Source organism: Pangasianodon hypophthalmus, chromosome 10 (genome assembly GCF_027358585.1).
Source record: "Pangasianodon hypophthalmus isolate fPanHyp1 chromosome 10, fPanHyp1.pri, whole genome shotgun sequence".
NCBI lineage: Eukaryota > Metazoa > Chordata > Actinopteri > Siluriformes > Pangasiidae > Pangasianodon > Pangasianodon hypophthalmus.
The window spans coordinates 5,248,251-5,270,522 of NC_069719.1; the positions used below are offsets into that span (position 1 = coordinate 5,248,251).

Sequence of the window (22,272 nt, forward strand, 5' to 3'; positions counted from 1 at the left end):
AGGAAGATGCTATAGTTACTCTTGCAGTCTGCTTTTCTTTGACTGGCATCATTAACTGTGGAATTGTGAAATTATGCCGTCATTTTGCGTCATAGTGCAGCACAGTAGCTCTATCACACAGTATCAACTGGTATCAGACCGATACTCAATCCCCATCTCCAAGTTTTATTACACAGATGAGCAGGAGTGCAGTACAACAAATGGTTTTCATGGCCATTGACCTAAAAGTAGACTCTGAGATGGCTGTCTGAACGCGATGGACTCAGACTATTCACCCAAACATCGTTTCTGAATTATGCATCGGGTCCAGCACAAAAACATTCTCAGGTAATAATGGGGTGAATTCAGCATTTCAGGCCCAATTAAAACTCTATTTGTAATCAATCTGTGTACAAATCAACTAGACGGAAGACTTAAGACATTAGACAAATCAGTAGCCTATCATTAGCAGATATGTGTTTATCATCAACTCTCATGCTTAATACACACAGCCACCTCATGGTTAACCATGTCAAAAGAAAATAGACACTAGTCAGACTTGAAGATCTTTTTAGGTGCAATACAAGGTCAGAGCAACAAAGTGTATAATTTGAACACTGCTCACAGTTTGTTGAGAGCACAACCACTATCTGTTCTTCATCTGTACTAAAGCACTAAACTAGCTCGCCATACACCATTGTAGCCATGTCAGTTAGGTCAGTTGCGTTTCTGTGCAAGGAAACATGGGACTGGGCAGTATACTGGAGCTTTTACTTATTTTTGCTAATAAATACATGGTTTTTTTTTCTATTTACGCATACAAAACATTTTTAGGTGAATCTGAACGATATTATTCACTCTGATTATGTTGATGATTTGATAAAAGCTGTCACTGATGCTCCTGGGTAATAGGCGCTTTTATTAGGAGTGGTGGTTTTATTCAGTCTCCAGATGGTGGTGTGTGTATGTATATATATATATATATATATATATATATATATATATATATATATATATATATATATATATATATTCCAGATGTAACAGGGCAGCAGAATATTTGACATAACTGTGGCAATAATGATTCTCTCTAGTTTTAGCCGTTGAGTAAAACTCATATTTATTATTGGTAATTATATACAAAATAAATATTCAAACAAATAACTATGAAGTTGTGAAATAATCAAATTACATTCAATAACTAAAAGGGTAGCATATATTCTGTAGCATAAGTCCTTAAGAGCTCCCATTAGCCTATGGCACATGCTAACTCAATGAGAGAGAGAGAGAGAGAGAGAGAGAGAGAGAGGGTTTTGTGTGTGTATGGATGGACTAGTGTTAGGTTAGCTTGTGTAAATGTTGTAATTAAGGCAGATTTGAGGCATGCTGATGAGAGCAGTTTCACCAACACTCACAAATTCAACAGAGGGATTACATTCACCATCTCTCTCTTGTACACACTGTGCCTGCCCCTTACAGAGATGAGCTGTACAAGTGTATTCATGTATTTATAGTGTTGTACGGAGTATGAGTGTGTGTGAGTGAGTGTGTGTGTGTGTGTGCGTGAGAGAAATGTAATCCCTTTCAGTTTGATGAGTGACTGGAATCTTCCCAAAAATACATACATATGTGTGTGTGTGTGTGTGTGTGTGTGTGTGTGTGTGTGTGTGTAAAATACGTAATACAGGTGAACTGTAGGGTCGCACATGTAATTAACCAGCAGGTGTAATCAGGACAATAATCATCTAATAAGGATTCTCTGTAAATAAGATGCAACTAAACAGGACGAAATCTTGAACAGGTGTGTGCGTGTGTGTGCGCATGCATATATGCATCTTTAAAATATTCTGTGTGTTTTCACAGAGGCTTCTAATTTCGTTGTATACAGAGATATGCAATGACAATAAAGGCTTTCATTCATTCAGGTTACGGACACTTTTGGGGAACTGGTGTTTGGTTCTCTGACAGCACTGCAGGAGCTCTGACACGTATGTAAAACAATAAGTGACGCGAACTGAACTGAAAACCCATTTCAGTCTCGTGAAAGAGGTTAAGCAGGTTACACAGCACAGCGTTCGTGTGTGTTGAGTGTGTTGAACGTAAACTCTCACCAACAAGAACTTGACGTCAATGCTACGGACAGGGGCTTCTCCGCCGCCGACAAATCTAGTCCTTCTTGTTACTATTTTTATCTCTCAAATATCTTTAAACTATACTTCAAACAGGAAGAAAGCTACTGAAGAAAAACTATCAAACATTTGACCTTGCTGTGACATTGACCCTGATTGGACCAATTCCAAAATCTAATCAGTTCACCTGCTGGTGACAATAATAACAACTTCATAAATACCACTAGTTATTGAGATGTCACTCTAATGAGAAACCATCTTTAGACATTCCAGGTTTTTGAAAATGGTGGCATTTGTCCGATCAGAGATGTTCAGATTGGCATTTTCCTCCCTAATGGTTCCTAGTGCAGAAAACAGTACTCTGGAAAAGGAACTAAAAGGTTCCTGGAAATGCACCCAAAGTTCAGGTGTTCCTGAAAAAGTTCATGTTTAAAAAGAATTTGAATGTGAGAATGAATATGAAAATGAGTGAGAAAGACAGAGAGAGAGAGAGAGAGAGAGAGATACTATTTAGCCAGTAATATAGCTGAAATCATTATAGTGTGTTTGGGGGTTGAATGTGTGTGTGTGTGTGTGTGTGTGTGATTTTCTTACATGAGATCTGGTCTGAAATGGTGGAGCAGGGCGCAGAAAGCGAGGCCGTTCCTCCATGACGTGGTGAAGTTGGTGATCTTAACGCCACGGTAGTTCTTGGTCACTTCTCGGCACCATACGAGCAGCGACTGACTGGCATTCGGCCTTCCTCCCAAGACTGGACTGGGCACCGGGCTGGCCTACACAAAGAAACACACACACAGATTAAAAAAAAAAAACAACAACAACACAAAAAACCCACTGTTTTAAACAGTAGCTGAGAGTAATCTCGTTTAAAACCGGTGACATCCGACACATACTCCTTCAAAAGTGTTCAAATTAAAAAGGATTTATCACTGAGATTTATCATATGACTGATTGTCACAATGTTAATAGAAACCTCATCTTTATCATTTAGACAAATCCCCCACGCCCACTCCACCCCACCCACACACAGACCTCAGTATCTTGACCATCCAATCTGATCTATCTCTCTCCAATTAGCTCTATAAGCTCAGCTTGCCCTCTCCAAATGAGATGCACACAAACACACACCCACTTTTGCATGCTCTCCTTAACGAAAACACAGTGTTTGACCGTGCCTAATGTAAACACATTATTAATTAACACTGCTGCGTTTGAAGGCTTATCAGGTCAGCAGAGAGGATGGAAATCTTGTGGAAAACTGGATTGGCAAAATCCTGCAAAATCCCAAATCAGAGAGCTCAGCAAGAGCGGCCTCGCTCTGACCTAATCCCGTTAGACGGTCAAAAAGTGGCGTCACGGATCCGGCCTGGCCAGAAAATCATACACCAAAACACACAGGAAGAACTGAAAGTGGAATCCTGCAACTCAGAGACAAAACTTGTGTGAACGTGGTTCAGCGTCTAAATATAAATCTAACACAGAAACACGGACAACACTTCCTGAAGGAACAGAAGCCTTATTTGTAAGTATCTGTGTGTGTTTGTGTGTATGTGTGTGAGTGTAGAGAGACACTGCTGGGGCTCCTAAAACAGATGCTGGACATCAGTTTCAGTGTTCTGAATGTGTACAGCAGATGAAGAACGCCCCCCTTTGGACAGGATGTGCTACTGCAGGAAGAAAAACACAGAAGAGAGAGAAGAAAAACCTGAACACACTGATGCAGCTCTGAGCAGCTCAACACCTGTCTCAACACTGAACTGGCATAAACATAAGTGAAGATCAACACTTAGAGAAAATCTTTAGGTTTGGTTTCAAAGTTAATAAAGATTAAGGCTTCATGTTCAGAACATATGCGTGGTGGCCTGGGAAAACTCATCACATGGTCAAAGTTTCACATTTTCTACTACATATAGTTCTGAAAACTACAGGCTTTCTTGCACAAAAATGTTTCTCTTTTGCTCACATCTCAATCGCAAATAAAGCTACAGCAAAGCTAAATACATCCAAATGTAAAGGAAAAAAGAGAGAAAATCGCAATTGAACATTTCATTCCAGTTCCACTGAAAGACGCCATGTCTACCTCGACATTTATAATCTAATCTATTGATGGAAAAACAACATTACTAACAAACTGTAAATAATTATAGGTTTACACTGGGAAATGAGTTCTCAGTTTGATTATCAGCATCATCCACATCAGTCTCTGACTCATCACCCGAGGTAAAAGCCACTCAGTGAGCCTCTTTGCCACCTCTTCACTCCACTGATCACTGTTCATGCTAAGATCAGAGGAAATAATCGCTGATTCATTCACTCACTTCTGCTCTGCTAATTAACTCTCTCATTATTAACATCTGTTTATTAGATCATTTAGGAGCATCGCAGATATTTTAACAGCCACTATCTGATTACAACCTGAATTAATAGACTTATGTCTATTTCGCTACTGCATGTAGCTATACAACGAATTGATGAAAGAGTGACATTCATGGTGTGAGGAAATCACTCTTAGCTAGCGAGGTTTTAGACATCTTTATGCGAACTGACTGTTTTTTACTGCTGCGTTTGTTAAACTATCTCCTTATACATCATCTTTGAAGGAAGATGTTCTAGGTAAGATCAGAAAGTAATTAAAAACATTTCCATGTCATTTGGGTGAAATATATAGTATTTATGGTTTCTTAAATTTAAGATGTGAAATTTTGTTACAGACAGAAAAAAAAAACAATTTTGGCCAAAACTTTCATCACTTCTGGCTGTTTTGCGGAATTCAGCCACCTACGCTGAGTCTTTCCATTCATAAAGAGCTACTATGTTCGTCAAGAGGAAGAATTTTTGTTCTGTTTGGTTTGTTAAAAGGAAGTATGTGTGTTAGGCGTTCCATCTTTACATTTCATAAAGACGTCTTCATGTTTAGACTTTACACTGATCTTTACATTCAAAAAGAGAAAGTTGTTAATTTTAATGACAAAGTCTGCAGTTTTCAGGTTCAGAAAGCAGAAAAGTATTGTCATGTTCACTGTTCACGATTATAAAAACAAGACTTTTATATTTGATCTCGTCATGTTGAGGTTTTTGTTAGAGAATGCTGGCATTTCAGCACAGACACTCATACTCGATCTCTTTATTGGAAATAACACTTCTCATCATTGATCACTATGTACAGCAAAATCTAATCTATTCACAATACAGGGTATACCTTGTCTACAGGTAGCACAGCGCATTATGAGTATTCTTTAACCACACGGGACACAATATGCATTGTAGTGCATTGTGGGATCTCAATCTATTCCTCCAGACATGAATGCAAAATGATAGATTCCCAAAATAGTGCACTAGATAGTGATTAGGGAACAGATTATAGATGAGGACATTAAAAAAAACAAAAAAAAACACATTTTGTTTTCTGCCTACTGATTACTATATGAAAATATATTCATTAATAAAAGCATAAGGTTAAGAGCGTGTGTGTGTATATGTGTTTCTTGAGCCCCTAAGCTATCTCACTTGGCTTTTCCTTTCCACTCTTCACAAAGAACATTGACCTTTTAAGACTATGACTCACATACACACATGCAAAACACGCAATACACACAACACACACAAAAATGCACAGTAAGAACAAAACACTCAGGTATAAACATGAGCAGTAAGAGAAAGATAAGGGTGAGAAGACAAAACCAGAAAATTCTTTACAAATTTTTCTCCAAATTTACTCACTGAGTTTAATGAATTGAAAACTGAAAATATTACTAAAAAATAAATTATTTTCTGGGACCCAGGAGGAGAACAGCAACCGGTACACTCAACCTGAGAGTAATTAATAAACGCAGCTTTCTTTAACCACGTGTCCCACACACACACACACACACACACACACACACACACACACACACACACACACACACACCCTCCTGAACTAGCTACCTGAGGCTCTTCTGGCACTTTAAGCCATGTTGTTGAAAGTACGTGTTTAATTCCGTGGCTGTAATTATCCACCGTTTCAGGCCAGGTGCTATTAAAGCAATTAAGTTTTAGCAGTGGCGGCACCAGGGCTACCACCCCCCCTCCATACCTGTGCCTCAGGTGGACTTCTGAATGAGTTTGTTTTTGCGAGGATTTGTGAATGACACTGCCTTTCGAGACACGAACGGGACGTCATGTTTTGATGTGTGAACCTACTTGTTCAACACATGAGACGTCTGTACGTCTGCACCAGACATTTTAGATTATTACTTCAACATGCATTGCACAAGACATCACTAATATGGGGTTGTAACAACTTGTATCAGGGGAGAATCTTTTATTTAAAAAAAATAAATAAAACAAAATAAATAAATAAATAAATAAAGTGTGTAAAAGTATTTTGGAGTAGGTTTGATGGTCTTCTTTAGAGCATTTAATCTGACATTTTCCCTAGAACATTAGCGCACACACAGTAAATAACCATATTATTAAATTTTCTATAATCTTGATTGTTAAACATTTCTAGGGCAACAAAAACTATTAATGGGTGCCATTAAACACATCAACATACAGTTTGTCTAAAAATTACGATTTTAATGTGTAAAGTCTGCTTCTTTAGCTTCTCTCTCAAGCTACAGGGCTTATGTTGCCAAAAAATAAGGGCACTATCAATTTATCACTGAGCTAACTATATCTTTATATCTAAATCACACAGAAATTCTGCAGGGGTGCAGGAAGGCATTTTATATTTTTTAAGCACCATACATGTGACATGCACTAAGACATATTGCGCCAAAGCCTTCGTTAATTATCCGAAGAAAAAGAGATGAATTTGAGATGAAATTACATGAAAGCATAAAATAATACTATATCCAACAAATAAACTACTCAAAATACTCCATTTTAAAGTTAGTTATTTGTTTATCTGTATATTAGCATTAGTATTATTTTAGTAGTTGCAGCTCCAGGTGAAACTCATCCACACATCCCCTATCCTTAAAAATCTGTATAAAACAATTCATATGAAGTGAAACCAAAATCATCATCCAAATTATATCGAATGTACAATTTAGCCCTTAATAATTCGAGTGGGGTGCTTGTGGTGGGGAAGTGACGCCAAACCGTGCTGAGGGAGAAAACTGTTAACTTCAAGATGGAAGCTACTGCTGTTTTTTTAGTCCTGCAAGGCCATTTTATCCATTTTTATACAGAGCAGGGTCAAAACCCACACAAACACTTCTGTCTGTAAAACTGAACATAGGTTGAGGGAAAGTGTGGTAGTTCTGACATGTAGTTTACATGAAACGAAACTGGAGGGTATAAACGTCCCTGTCTTGTTTGCTACATTAATGTTGTAGCCTCAGAGCAAAACAAATGTCTTAGCTGATTTGGAGTAAGAGGGACATTTTTATATTTCATTTTAAACACCTTACTGCATTACAACTTGTAAATAATATTTGTATAAATTATGCAAATTTATTTGGATAAATTTGGATAAAGGCTGTATAATAGAAAATGTCAAACATTTCCAATATAATTTAAATAGAGAATTTTCTCTGATTCTGCTATAACAGAGCCACAACATTTTGATAAAACTTAAAAAGCTTTGAATGCTGCCGAAAACAAATATGAAGGGAAAATTTCATGCTCCATACATACTTATCAAACAACTCGGTGTCTCGCCCTGAGCGACAGAGGTGAAGGGGAGGGGGAAAAAAAAAACAGAAAGACGGAGGAAATCTTGCCAGTGTTCCGATGCTAGAGGCGAGGATTAGAGTCCCGCCTAGCAAACATCATACAGCCTATTAGAATAAAAAAAAAAACATATTCATCAACAGCCAGTGCACAATACCCGCTCTAAATGAGATGCAGCATTTCAACAGGGGCCAAAAATAAAAGCAGACGAGAGGAGAAAGTCATCAGTGTGTCAACACCACACACACAAACACACACAAAAACAATTGGGCAGGGAGGAGAAAGTTAATCTCAATGACAGACGAATAAAAAAAATGGCAGATGCAAAGGAGTTACACATCACACACACACAATATTACAATTATATCACAATTTCTCCATTCTTCAGTAAATCTTTGCTAGCCATGTCAGTATATTTTGTGTAATGTGTTTCTCACACATGGAAGCAAACGACAGATCAGACTGGAATTCATCATGAGCTGAATGAATGACGTTACATCTGAGCACCTTTCTCTCTGCAAAAGTTGTAATCCCTTCAGATGCCTGCAGCTAAAATGCACTAACGGCATACACATGCACACGCCGGGCTGAAAGATGCACAAAAAACCCACAATGTTTCACACACAGCTGCATACAGATTGAAAGAAAAGGCTCTGCGCATGAAAGTAAAAATGCAGTCGGACCTAAAATAGGAACCCGTTCTTTCCTGCAGGTCATACAATATGTAAGAACATTACAGCGGCTAATTTACACACATCTGTCTCCCCGGCTTCAAAACATCCTCAGAGCTTTTGGGCTGAACTAAAAGACCACTGGCGAGGTGATAATACGAATAAATCAGAGAGTAAACTAGGATCGGGTCAGAATGTTTGTGAGGGAGCAGTGCATTTGAGATTTTTTTTTTTTAAATATTGTATTTTTTTTTTTTTAACTGCATTCAAGCTAGCTAGCTAGGATCATCAGAAGTATCTTATTGCTCATTTAATTATTAATTGATTATGTAAGGAATAAAACATGCTGTTATGGGAACATAATCAATGATAGGTTGGTGTAATGAAGCAGAGTTATTGATAACACTCTGAAGTTGATTATTTTCCTGCAACAGCATGTAATGTAGTTGTTTATTCCTCCTATACCACAGCAATTTGCCATAACTAATTTTTAATTCATTAAAGAAGGCCATCATACCTTTTATCTGTTTACAGTTATGTTTAATGTTGGGAAACATCCATACAACAAGTTGCTTCCTGTTATCACTTGCATTATAGCAGCTATAAACTGGCACTCCCTCACCAGTCTTTATTTTTCCTTTCTCTTCTTACTGGATCATTTAAACTTATAGCTTTACCTATTACAAAGCACTGACACTGGAGACTCCTTCCAAAAATGCTAAACATCTCCTCACAGAAAATTTCACCATATCAACTAGGGTTAGGATTAGCTTTTGCTTTCTAAGTTGCTCAGACTTGGAAAGATTGTTCAAATTGACACACAATTTTACCAAATGCTCAAACAAGCGGCATCAGATTTATGTACTTGTTGATGTATAAATTCCAATTAACACGTGTTTCAGAAAGAAATAAAAGAAGTTTTAGTTGCAGTAGCATGTCTAAGTGAACAGCACCAAATCGATTAGCCACGTGGTCCATGTGTAGCCATGTTTGTGCTCTCTCGAGCGCTCGCTCTAACTCTCTCTCTCTCACTTTAGCAGCACCCCACCTCCAGCCGGTTCTGCTTCACTCAAGCTCTCAATTATTTAATTGCACCTTTAATCTAAAGACTAATTTGTCTAATCTGCACCCGCGTGTCCATCCTCTCTTAATGTTTCAAGTTACTTTGGCCATGAAATTGCACAAACCGCCCTTCCAATTTCCACACCGTTCCAATCAAAAAGTCCAATTATGGAAATAAGAGCTGGAGTGGAACATTAAGAGGGAGACAAAAAGGTACAGGAGTCTAAACGCAGCCGTGTGTACAGCAGAGGCACATTAACATACAGTGGAAAATATCACAGCGGCGTAATCGCATATGCACGCTTTCAAAGGAGCGAAAACCCCCAACAAGCTGCTCAGAAACTGGAATCACATGCGCCGCCTGTGTTCTCACCACAGCCAAACATCCATATCAAACTGATTAAAGCTAAGAAAGAACCACAGAGGAGTTCAATCACATCCAGCCAGAGAAAGAAAAAAAAAAAAATCACACAGTCAGGAGGAAGAAAAAATGCTTTCAGATATATATATATATATATATATATATATATGCTTTCAGATATATATATATATATATATATATATATATATATATATATATATATATATATAAATACTGTTAAGGTCACGAAAAATTTTAAATACTGTAATTTCACATTGCATGGTTGTGAAAGTACTACTGGTGTGTGTTTGGTAATACTGAATTTGTTTACAAATTAAGTTAGTATTAATAAATTACTACTATTAACACACTGTCGTGTTGTACATACTTTTCATTTCTTTGCCCTTCGGACATGGTCATGCTGTCTCTGTCTTTACACCACACTAGGTTACACTATTCAAACAAACTTGCTATGACTGAATGATACTCATAGCCAGAATCAGCATACATTTTGGCTACCAGCTTGTGAGGGTGAGAGACAGCCTTTCTCCTCCTTTAATGGTACATAACATCTTAAATTTGGGTGGGTGGGATTGGTCAAAACTGTCTGCGAGAGCAGGTGGGATTGGGCAAGATCGTTTGCGAGAGCGGGTGAGATTGGTCAAGAGTGTCTGTCAGTGCGAGTGGGATTGTTCAAGAGTGGTCTCGAGAGTGGAGGGATTGGTCAAGAGTGTCTGTGAGTGCGAGTGGGATTGCTCGAGAGTGTTCTCGAGAGTGGAGGGATTGGTCAAGTGTTTGTTTGCAAGTGTGGATGGGACTGGTCAAGAATGTCTGTAAAAGCAGGAAGGATTGGTCCAGAGTGTCTGCAGGCGTGGATGGGACTGGTCAAGAATGCCTGTAAGAGCAGGTAGGATTGGTCAAGAGTGTCTGTGAGAGTTGGTGGGATTGGTCAACAGTGGTTGATAGAGCAAGCAGGATTGGTCAAAATATCTGAGAGAACAAATGGGATTTCTGTGAGAGTAGGTGGGATTGGTCTAAATTGTCCACGAAAGCAGGTGGAATTGGTCAAATTTTCTGCAAGAGTGGATGGTCTAGTCAAGTGTGTCTGTGAAAGTGGGCAGGATTGGTCAAGGGTGTCTGTAATAGCGGGAGGGATTGGTCAATGGTGTTTATGAGAGTGGACGGGATTGGTCAAGGGTGTCTGTAAGAGCAGGTGGGATTAGTTAAGAGTATCTGAGAGAGTGGGCAGGATTGGTTAAGAGTGTCTGCAAGAGAGGATGGAATTGGTTAAGTGTGTCTGCGAGAGCAGGCGGGATTGGTCAAGAATGTCTTTGAGGAGGGTGAAATTGGTCTGCAAGAGTGCACAGATTATCAAAGAGTGTTAGCAGGTGGAAGCAGGCAAGATTGAGCAAATGTTCTTCAAGAGTGGGCAAAACTGGTCAAACTTTCTGCAGGAATAGTCAGAAGTGGTCAAGAATTTGACAAGATTGGTCAAGACAGTCTTTGAGAGTCGGCCAGATTAGCCAAAACTTTCTGAGCGGAGTGGAGGGGATTAAAAAACAGTCCCACACACCTTTAATCAGACACCATTCCTCAATTTTTTAATTATGGTGAGATATATATATATATATATATATATATATATATATATATATATATATATATATATATATATATAGTGATACATTTCATTTAAATAGTTACACAAGAATGTCTTTCCTTCTGCAATTGCACAACCATAGTTCATCTACATTTTATAATTCTTAAACACACTTGAATACACATAAAAGCCCAGAAACTTCAGCTCTTGTGCTAGAGATGTACATTCTGTTTGTTTCTGAAGTTCCCACCGTGGAAAACAGCACTGGGAAATTTGTTTCACACACTTAGAAAATTCAGCATAAAAGCCATAAAATGTAAGCATAGCTCGACTGTATTCATATCATCCTGGCCCTCATCTGTACAACATATGACATGCTGTAAGCTTCTGGTGTAGAGAGTGTGAGTGGGTGAAAACAAACCATGGCCCAAAACTCTTTAAGAGACTTGGCTGGCAAAAACACAAAAACCCTCACCATGTTAGAGAAAAGCCCTGCAAAGCTCATTCTGTAAGTCAGTTCTAATTTTGACTCCACCCATAAGCTTTTAAATCAGCTGGAATCCAAATCAGCCAAAAGCTACATCACATGGAAATAAATCGGCATATTCGTTAACACTGTTTAAATTAGCACAGGACCGTAAACTCACACGATTAAGTTGCTCAGATCCCTTGAGCAAACACAGCCAAATACAAGAACATGAGAAATTATTGCAGTCTAATATATTTCCGGTAGTCAAATAAGGCGAGGCGGAAGCTCTTGGGCCTGGTGTGGCATTGAGGAGAAAATAAGGAACATTTAGACTCGATCCCACAGCAATCAAGACTTAATCTGTTCAGAACAAACAAACAAACCAGGAGATTAACAATCAGTCCTGATAATACCCACACTTATTAATGAACATGGACCCACTGAAAAAGTCATTCCAAGACAGAGAGAGAGAGAGACAGAGAGAGAGAGAGATATGCAGGTAGAAAAAGGACATACAAATGTAATTAGAGAACAAGACAGAAAGCAGAAAAAAAGAAAGCAAGAGAAAAAGCAAGCAAACGTGAGAGACATGAAGAAAGAAAAGGCCATACAGAGAGCAAAAGAGTGAGACAAAAAGACAGAGCCAGAGACAAACCGGGAAAAAAGAGACATAATGGAATAAAACAAGAAAGACAGCAAAAAAGACCAAGAGATAAAGTGATGGTACAAGGCACAAAAAGAAACAAAGAGCAAGAGAAAGACAAAGGAAGAAAGAGTGAGAGACAAACACCAGGAGAAAGCATAGAACAATACAATAAGATAGAATGATGGAAAGCAAAAAGAGAAAAAGAGAGAGAGAGAGAGAAACTGACAGAAAGGGAGATTAAAAGAGAGTGGGATCAAGAGAGACGAAGACAGACAGGCAAGAGATGGAGAGATGTTAAGGAAAGGTGTGTGTGGCTGCAGTCGCTGTCGGATTGCTGTCCAAGGCGGTGTGGATTCATTAACAGATCAGACGTCTGATAAGTGGAAGCAATTAAAATGAAAATAATTACAAAGTCACCCTTTTTAGTGTGTGTGTGTGTGTGTGTGTGTGTGTGTGAGGTCTGATCAAAAAGTGGCCCTCATCAATAGAATGGTCAAGGAGTGTGAAATCACGATCAATCAAGACAACAAGGGAAGACATCACATAATCCTGAGAGTAAAAATAAAGGAAGCAATGAGACACACTCCGACTAGTAAGTAGAAAAACTAGCCCAAACACACGTGGGCCGTAAGAGCTGCAAAAAAATGCCCATTATATAAAACGTGAATATTTACAAACCAGTAATGTTTGCTGTTGTTGATACTTGATTACATAAGAGACATCATAGGTGATCCAGATGCCCAAAAACCCACATTATTTAAATCCATCAGGAATCGAAGGCTTCAACAGAGTTGGGCTGAATCCTAAATGGGTACTTATTCACTACACATGCTCACTACACATTCTGGCTACTCATTTCTGCATAATTACCATACAATCACTTTGCTATAGACATCATTTGTAAATTACAATAATAAATTGAATATGTATGTGTATGAAGAAAGGAGAGGAGTATAATGCATCTCTATGGAGTTTACAGCTTCTAGAGACACACACACGCACACGTAGGATAAAAGGTCACAGTTTGGAGAGGAAAAACACTCGAAGCACTAAATATCTGCGATGGTGAATGTCAGACCCTCGACAGAGACGGTGATAGTGTGAGTGACTTCTGAGAGAGGTGGTTGACATTAATGAGGCAGACAGAGAGGTGTTAAAATCCTACTGCATACGGTCCTGCACACTTAGTGTGTCTTACACACTCGAGCTGAAGAATACACCACTTACACAAAGACTCCTTAGCTGAGGGAGAAAACTAAATGTAATAGCACTTAAACTATTAACTGAAACATTCACGAGTAACATAAAGCATTTATGGTTCTATTATACAACACTCCGGCAGGATCTGACATAGGGCTGGAAGATATGACGCTATAATATCAATATTCTGATCTTTTTAAAATAAATACATATTTAATTACACAGTGATTGGAAGTAGATGATATGGTGTTAAAATTTTGTAGTTAAATAAAAATTTTTATTTTTTTTAAAACAAATTTCTCCTATTCAGTGTTAAATATTTATTAATTACTTATAACTATTTTGGTATACATTAAATAAACTTTATGGAAGAAGGTTTTTATGCAACACTACTGTTTTGCTGGCAGTTTGTCAGTAAACCTATGTGTCATATTACATATCATGTATCTGTGAAATGTCTTTTATATGATAAATATCATATTTTTGCCATATTGCCAACCGCAAAAGAACTGAAGATTTTTGACTGAGAGACTGTTTTGTTGCTATTACCTCTGACGAAGACAATTTGGAGATTTCTAATTAGCTGAAGCTGAACATGTTTGGAGGAGAGCACTAACTTCTGTGTAAAAAAAAAAAAAAACAAACTTACAGACACCTTTAATTAGATTTCACAGGTCTGATGGACATGCGAGTGAGAAGAAGGCCATTCTCCAATCAGGCCCTGACAGGGTTGCATTCAGTCATGCAGAATGCAGTAGTGGTGGCTCAATGGTTAAGGCTCTGAGTTACTGATCAGAAGGTGGGGGTTCAAGCCCCTACACTGCCAAGCTGCCACTTTTAAGCCCTTAAGCAAGGCCCTTAACCTTCTCTGCTCCAGGGATGCTGTATCATGGCTGCCCCTGCACTCCGACCCCAAATTCCTGATATCCCTGGGATATGCAAAGAAAAGAATTTCACTGTACAGTAATGTATATGTGACAAATAGCTTCTGAGTTTGCGTTAATCTAAGATGTGAAAGTGATGAATTTGTGTTCAGAACATCAGAAAATAACAAGCAATCAAAGAAATGGGGAAAGTTAAACACTTTTACATATTCAAATTTTCTTACAATAGCATTAAACTCAATAAAATACCAGAATTGTCAAAGAAGTAAAGACATGATGTAATTGTATGTAAGCGCTTTGTTAAGGCTTTTCATTTCCATGTAAGATGCAGTAAAGCTTATGCATGCACTACTGAGTCATTAAAAACAGCCTGATCTTGAATTTGAAGATTATACTTACATTTCTATTGGCTGTTACTAACTACTACTTCTCTATTAAATTGTCAGGTGTAAATTTTCCAGAAATTGCTTTTCCTACCACGGCATTGTTTCAGTGGAATTGAGATACAAAATTTTTGGTATTGTCACAACACAATAATGCCCAGTTCGCATATAAATACTGTTAATCAGTTAAGAACTCTAGCAAAATCTTCCTGTAAGTTGGGAATGCAGTTAATTTGTGTGTGTGCGTGTGTGTGTGTGTGTGTGTGTTGGGTAGTTATTGATCAGTGAGTTTGAGGGTTGCCTGCGTTAAGGCCAGTTTAAGGCCACACACCTGTGGGAGAGGATCAGCAGAGATTAATCTAGAGTTACTCTCTCACTCACCAGACCTCATACACACACACACACACACACACACACACACTCGAATTTCTTTATCCATCTCCAACTGGCTATTCAAACGAACCTCACTCTTCAATTCTCATCAACACTCTTACACACAGTTACTTTTTACTGACTATTCAAACAAGCCTCACACACCAAACGTCATCACACACACCTGTCTCACATGTGAAAATGATCTGCACTGCAACAGATCTTCTTTTAAGAGATTACACTAAGATGTGTTTGCATTTCTCCAAACACACCTCCTCTCTGTGCAGTATAAAGGTAATCCTCGGCCGATGAGACTTACCAAAGAGAGATTACTAAGCGCTTTGTAGTGCACACGTGTGTGTGTGTGCGTGTGTGTGCGGTATTGAATGTGGGCACTGGAACACTCCTCATGTGCTTAACTCATGAACCACACACACATTCGTAGTGTGTGTGTGGTTTTGAATGTGGGCACTGGAACACTCCTCGTGTGCTTAACTCATGAACCACACACACATTCGCAGTGTGTGTGTGTGTGTGTGTGTGTATGTATGTGGTACTGAAAGTGGGCACTGGCACACTCCTCATGTGCTTAACTCATGAACCACACACACATTCGCAGTGTGTGTGTGTGTGTGTGTGTATGTATGTGGTACTGAAAGTGGGCACTGGAACACTCCTCATGTGCTTAACTCATGAACCACACAAACATTCGCAGTGTGTGTGTGTGATGTGGTGGTATTGCTAGAAGCACTTGAGCTGTCACTCTTTACCACATGCCCACACACACCTGGTGCGCCTGTGTGAGTGCCAGTCAAGGTGACGTTGGCGCTTTATTGGTGTGGCTGAGCGAGCAGCACTAAGCCCTCTCCTCTAACTGAAGGGAGGTGAAGGAGGGCCAGCCAAAGAAGCAGGAATCGAATCAGGCCGCTCTGAGACTGGTACACACAGTAACGACATTATCTCTCTCCATCACCACGGCTGAGAAGTAACACAGTACAGTAACCAACATATGATCACTCAGTGGTGCATAAATATTATAATAAATGGCTGACAAAAAATGTTTTTGGGGAGCATAGAATAAATCTAGAATATATAAGAAATAAAACATAATAGGGCATGCAGTTATAGAAAAATAATCAACAGTGGAGATACTGTTCTGATCACACAGTTAATTATTTTCCTATGACAGCATGTTTTATTTCACTTGTACCACATCAATTTGTTAAAGCTTTTTTTTTTTAATCTATTTATAGTCGTGCTGAGTTATGTTGAGGACTGAGTTATGTTGTGGACAAGTTCATGTTATTACTTAAATTATAGCAGCTATAAACAGTCATTCTCTCACCTGCCTCCCTTTTTTTTTCGCTCTCAAAGTTAATAAGAAACAACAAAGCAGCTTGTTGTGTTACCAAGCAACCAGAAAGCACAAACTGAAGACTGTGTTGGAAAACTTCAAGTTACCGCTTTACCTCTGACTGACACAATCACTGACACTTGAGACTCATTCCAAAAATGCTAAATAAATGTCTCCTCACAGAAACATCACCATATCAATTACACATCTTTTTCTAATCTGCTTATGAGGAGCATCCATACATGTTCCTGTGTGAGCTGTACCTATAGAAATGATAATGTATTAGAAGAAGTGCATTAAATATATAAACCTTGCAGCCAGAACTACAGTCAGGGAGGCTGTTATAGAAAATAAATCCACACTTTCTGATCAATCAAGCATTAGACCGTGCTATGGTATAAAATGCAATAATATAATAAAACTCAGTCAGATGGGCAAAAATAGATTTATATAGATTTGTGCAGTTTATTTGATTTTAGAAAGTCATTTGTTACAACAGCCAGAATGATATAATTTATATTTAGCAAACTATAGACAGTACACAGTGTGTGAACAGGATATTCAGCTTGATTCTTTTTTTTTCTTCATTAATGACTTGCCTAAGCCGGGAAAATTCCTCTGTCCGTTAGGGGAAAAAGTTTTCCAAGCCAGAATCACATTTAAAGAATCAATCACATTTAATGAAAACAGTGGAGGTGAAGCTGTGTCGACGCTGAGAGACGCCTCGCTCTCTGACATTCTAAAAGCACAAATGGCCCTCACACACACTTTTCCCCAGCACACAGCTCAAACTTCATTTTTATATCTCATCGAATGGAGAGATTCTAGAGATAAGAACTCAAAGACCCTCTCTCTCTCTCTCTCTCTCTCTCTCTCTCTCTCTCTCTCTCTCTCTCAGAGGCCTCCTCCAAAAGAAGACATATGAGAGAGAGAAGACCTCCAGACCTCCTGTCTAAGTCTTATAAGCATCTCAGATTCTCGGCAGAATTGGTGCGCTGTCAGAGAGCGATGGATCGAAGAAGGAGGAGAGAGAAGCGGAGGAGTGAAGGGGTGTCCAGGACTTTGCTCTCTTTTTCTGGGGATTATTCTGATAGAGTTTCACGGATTATGGGGCCGTTTTGAGTTTTTTCGGGGGTCTTACTGCCCCACTGAAGCTCCTGCACCGAGCCAAAGACAGAGTGTTACTGTTTAAGTCCCATAACAGAGAAACACACACACACACACACACACACAGGTTGGGGAAAAAAAATCTGAGGCCAGTCAGTAAAACAAGGTATTCAGGAATGTGTATTATAAAAATAAAAAAATAACTGTTATAATACAGTTTCATATAACAACAATCTCATTGTGTCCAAAAAGAGAAGCATGAACAACATGACAGACAGAACAACGTAAAATCTGACATGTCTATATAAAGAATGTAAGCTGATATGACGCTACATGTGTAACTGACTGAGAGGTGGACATTTAACGCATCATTCTTTCTAATCTCCAGGTTATTTGAAACACTTAGCTTTATTTAATGGTCATTTTATTAGGTTCTGTACAGTTTCTAAGTCCGCTTCACCTCACACATTAACACTGATATGTTAGAGTGTGCGTGCATGTATGTGTGTGTGTGAGAGAGAGAGAGAGATATTGTTACAGTGTTGCTGAGGTTTATAAATACAGTACTGCTGCATCTATCCTTGTCCCATTAGATTTATATTTACAGCATTTAGCACATGCCCTTTTCCTTACCCACTTGCTTTATAGTCTCTGAGTAGGTCAGGGTTGCTAATAGATAGGTCAAGGTCAATGAATACCACCAAGCTAAAATGCTGTTAGAGAGGAGTTAGTACAATGAACTTTCAGAGATACATTGCAGTAGTAGTACATAAATCACCAAAGCTAAACACACAGCCCAAACCCACACACATACGAGGTGTTTTTCATGCGGGTCCACCAGAAATCTCCTCAAAACACCACCACCACAGCCTTCTGCAAACTCAATTAATGTTCATTTAAATTTAAACACGCTATATGCTAAACGAGGGGGGGGGGGGGGGGGGGGGGGGAAGCAACGGAGTGTAGCCTGTGTGTGTGTCAGATCTTGAATGAAGTAATTTGGGCCTTTGATTAGTTTTAGTGACTCCAGAAACAACATCCTTCTTTTATATAGAAAACTAAAGGGCTACATGCCTTGTCACATTCAGAGCATAAGAGAGAGAGAGAGAGAGAGAGAGAGAGAGACAGACAGAGATACATATAGAAAGAGTCAGATATATAGGAACCTAAAAAGCTGAGAGAGAGACAGACAGAAAGAGAGAGACACAATAACACAACAACAGATAGAAAGAGAGGGATACAGACAGAGAGTTTAGAGACAGATTTACAGAGAAAGAGAGACAGAGAGAGATTAATAGAGAGGAAAAATACAGAGAGACAGAAACAGATAGAGAGCTAATCAGAGAGCCAGAGACAGAAATAAATAGATAGATAGATAGATAGAAAGATAGACAGACAGACAAACAAACACACACACAAAGATAGAAAGATAGAGAGAGAGAGAGAGAGAGAGAGACAGATAGAGGGAGACAGACAGAGTATCTAAGGTTCTATCTGTCTCGAAAATCTCTTTTCAGCCAGAAAGAGAAAGGGAGAAAAAGAGGGAGAGGGGGAGAGAGAGAGAGAGAGAGAGAGAGAGAGAGCATCCAAAAGAGACACTGACAAGTTTTTCACATCTTCAAGCTCTGAAGTTTTGAGATCTTAGTCTCTACTCTGACAGAACTGTGTGTGTATGTGTGTGTGTGTGTGATATCATATGCAGATCTAGCAGACTGTAAAGGCTTTTCCTTTAGATTAACACCCAGAACACACTGGAACTTATGGAGCATGAACGGCTGCAAATCCTTCCATCACAACAGCGAAGAAACAGACAGAGAGAGAGACAGAGAGCAGACGAGTGTGCAGGAGGGGTGAAATCGCGCCGGCGGGAAACATGACGCAGAATGGAAAATGGAGAGAGACAGGGAAAGGAAGAGAGGTGAAGACTGCATTCTGGTGAATCAGAGCATCCCTCCATCTCTCTCTCTCTCTAAGAACAACTCGTTTTCTCATCCTTCGTTCATTTACATTAATCCCTGGTACCATCCTCGTCCTCTTACGAAACCTCAAAGAAAAGACAAAAGACTTCCTGCACATATTAAAGTTCTGACAGACATAAAGTGATTTAAAGAGTGAGTGAAACTCTACGCCAATGCCAGTTTGTCTACTTCCTATACAGACGAGGCGCGCGCACACACACACACGCGCACACACACACACACACACACACACACACACACACACACACACACACACACACACACACACACACGGTATCTGACTGGTTAATATAATAGTAAATTAATTAAATACAGTCAAAAGTTTGCCCCACTCACAGCTTCTGGGTGAAAAAAATTAAATGCAACTACAAACAGATAAAAGATTAAAATACCATGTGCTGTTCATTAATAACTAATAATTGTAGTTTTTGGCAAATTGCTGTTGTATAACAGGAATAAAACACTTCGGGTCATGGTGTTATTGGAAACTAATCAATTTTGGGGTGGTAACAGTAACTGTTCATGTCAGGCTGCATCGCAGCACCCAGTCTGTGATTAGTTTCCTATAACAGCATGCCCAGTCATACTTTATTCCTTACTTATGAAGGACCATCTGTGAAACCAAAAATGGTACCTACTAAATGGTATAAATAACGCTTCTTTGTTCTAAGAGTGTGCAAACTTGGTGACGGTTCCAGTCAGGTTTAGGATTAGACTAATGGATTTGACGATGGTAAGTGTCAGGTTTTAGACTAACAGAATTAGACTAACAGGTATGGTGACTGTTAGGGTCAGGTTTAGGGTTAGATTAATGGTACAGTGATGATAATGGTCAGGTTTAGGATTAGACTAATGGATTTGGTGATGGTAAGTGTCAGGTTTAGAATTAGACTAACAGGTATGGTGACTGTTAGGGTCAGGTATAGGATTAGACTAAGAAGTACGGTGATGGTAGGGGTCAGGTTTAGGATTAGACTAATGTATACGGTGATGGTAGGGGTCAGGTTTAGGATTAGACTAATGTATACGGTGATTGTTAGGGTCAGATTTAGGATTAGACTAATGTATACGGTGATGGTTAGGGTCAGGTTTAGGATTAGACTAATGTATACGGTGATGGTTAGGGTCAGGTTTAGGATTAGACTAATGTATACGATGATCGTTAGGGTCAGGTTTAGGATTAGACTAATGTATACGGTGATGGTTAGGGTCAGGTTTAGGATTAGACTAAATGGAATGATGATGGTTAGGGTCAGGTTTAGGATTAGACTAACAGGTACAATGATGTTTAGGGTCAGGTGAAGGATTAGACTAATGGATATGGTGATGGTTATGGTCAGGTTTAGGATTAGGATTAGACTAATGTATACAGTGATGGTTAGGGTCAGGTTTAGGATTAGACTAAATGGAATGATGATGGTTAGGGTCAGGTTTAGAATTAGACTAATGGATATGGTGATGGTTATGGTCAGGTTTAGGATTAGACTAACAGGTACAATGATGGTTAGGGTCAGGTTTAGGATTAGACTAACAGATATGGTAATGGTAAGGGTCAGGTTTAGGATTAGACTAACAGATATGGTAATGGTAAGGGTCAGGTTTAGGATTAGACTAACAGGCGTTGTGATGGTTAGGGTCAGGTTTAGGGTTAGATTTTAGATTTGTCTGAAATCAGCAAAAGTGAGCTGAAAATCGTAATACATGGTGTAACACAGACCCAGTGAAATTCAGTTTCCCTCCTCTTTGTAGTTGTGTCTCTCCCAATTTTGTGTGTGTGGCAACACAGAGGGTGTGTGTGTGAGTGTGTGTGTGTGTGTGTGTGTGTGTGTACGGACGAGCGCATGTGTGTTCATGCTCACAGGCCAATGCTTTTGGGTAATTAAATGTGTTTAAGTTTGGGCCAGGCCTCTGTCGCGGACACACACACGCACGAGTGCTGCTCTCTGATAAACCTCGGCCATAATTAAATACAGACCACATTAACGCACAGACACACACGCACACGGGGGGCTGTAAATAAAAAACACACACTCTGTGAGAAGCTGCCCGTAGTTAAGCCCTGCCCTGATCACTGGTGCTTGTTCTTATTTGCAAACGTGGGCACCGTCTCACCCCATACACCCTACGCCCTAGGCCCTCGCTCGCTCACTCCCTCCCTCCCTCCTCAGGCGCAGCTCGAGCACGGAGCAGCTTAATTACAGGCACCAAAGCATTGAGCGAGCAGACTCATCACGCATGCATAAGGAGCATAATGCATGCCTGTATTCAAATGGCGTATGCAAACGACAGACGCGGAACAGCAGAATGGAGGGATGGAGAGAAGAAGGGACAGAGAGAGATGCGAGCAGTGGAGTGAGGGCAAAGGGGAAAAAAAGAGGAAAAATAAGAGCAGGAGGAAAAAGGTGTCTGCAAATG

At 39.3% G+C, this 22,272-nt stretch overlaps 1 protein-coding gene across 5 annotated transcripts in view; it reads right to left on the reverse strand.

Moving 5' to 3' along the window:
- ehbp1 (EH domain binding protein 1) overlaps positions 1–22,272 on the reverse strand; it is a 157,285-nt gene that overhangs the window by 76,961 nt on the left and 58,052 nt on the right. For all 5 annotated transcript variants that reach the window (XM_026944084.3, XM_026944085.3, XM_026944086.3 and 2 more), the window contains one exon: positions 2,703–2,881. In XM_026944084.3, coding sequence (XP_026799885.3) covers positions 2,703–2,881 — 179 coding nt within the window. The remainder of the gene's footprint in view (positions 1–2,702; positions 2,882–22,272) is intronic.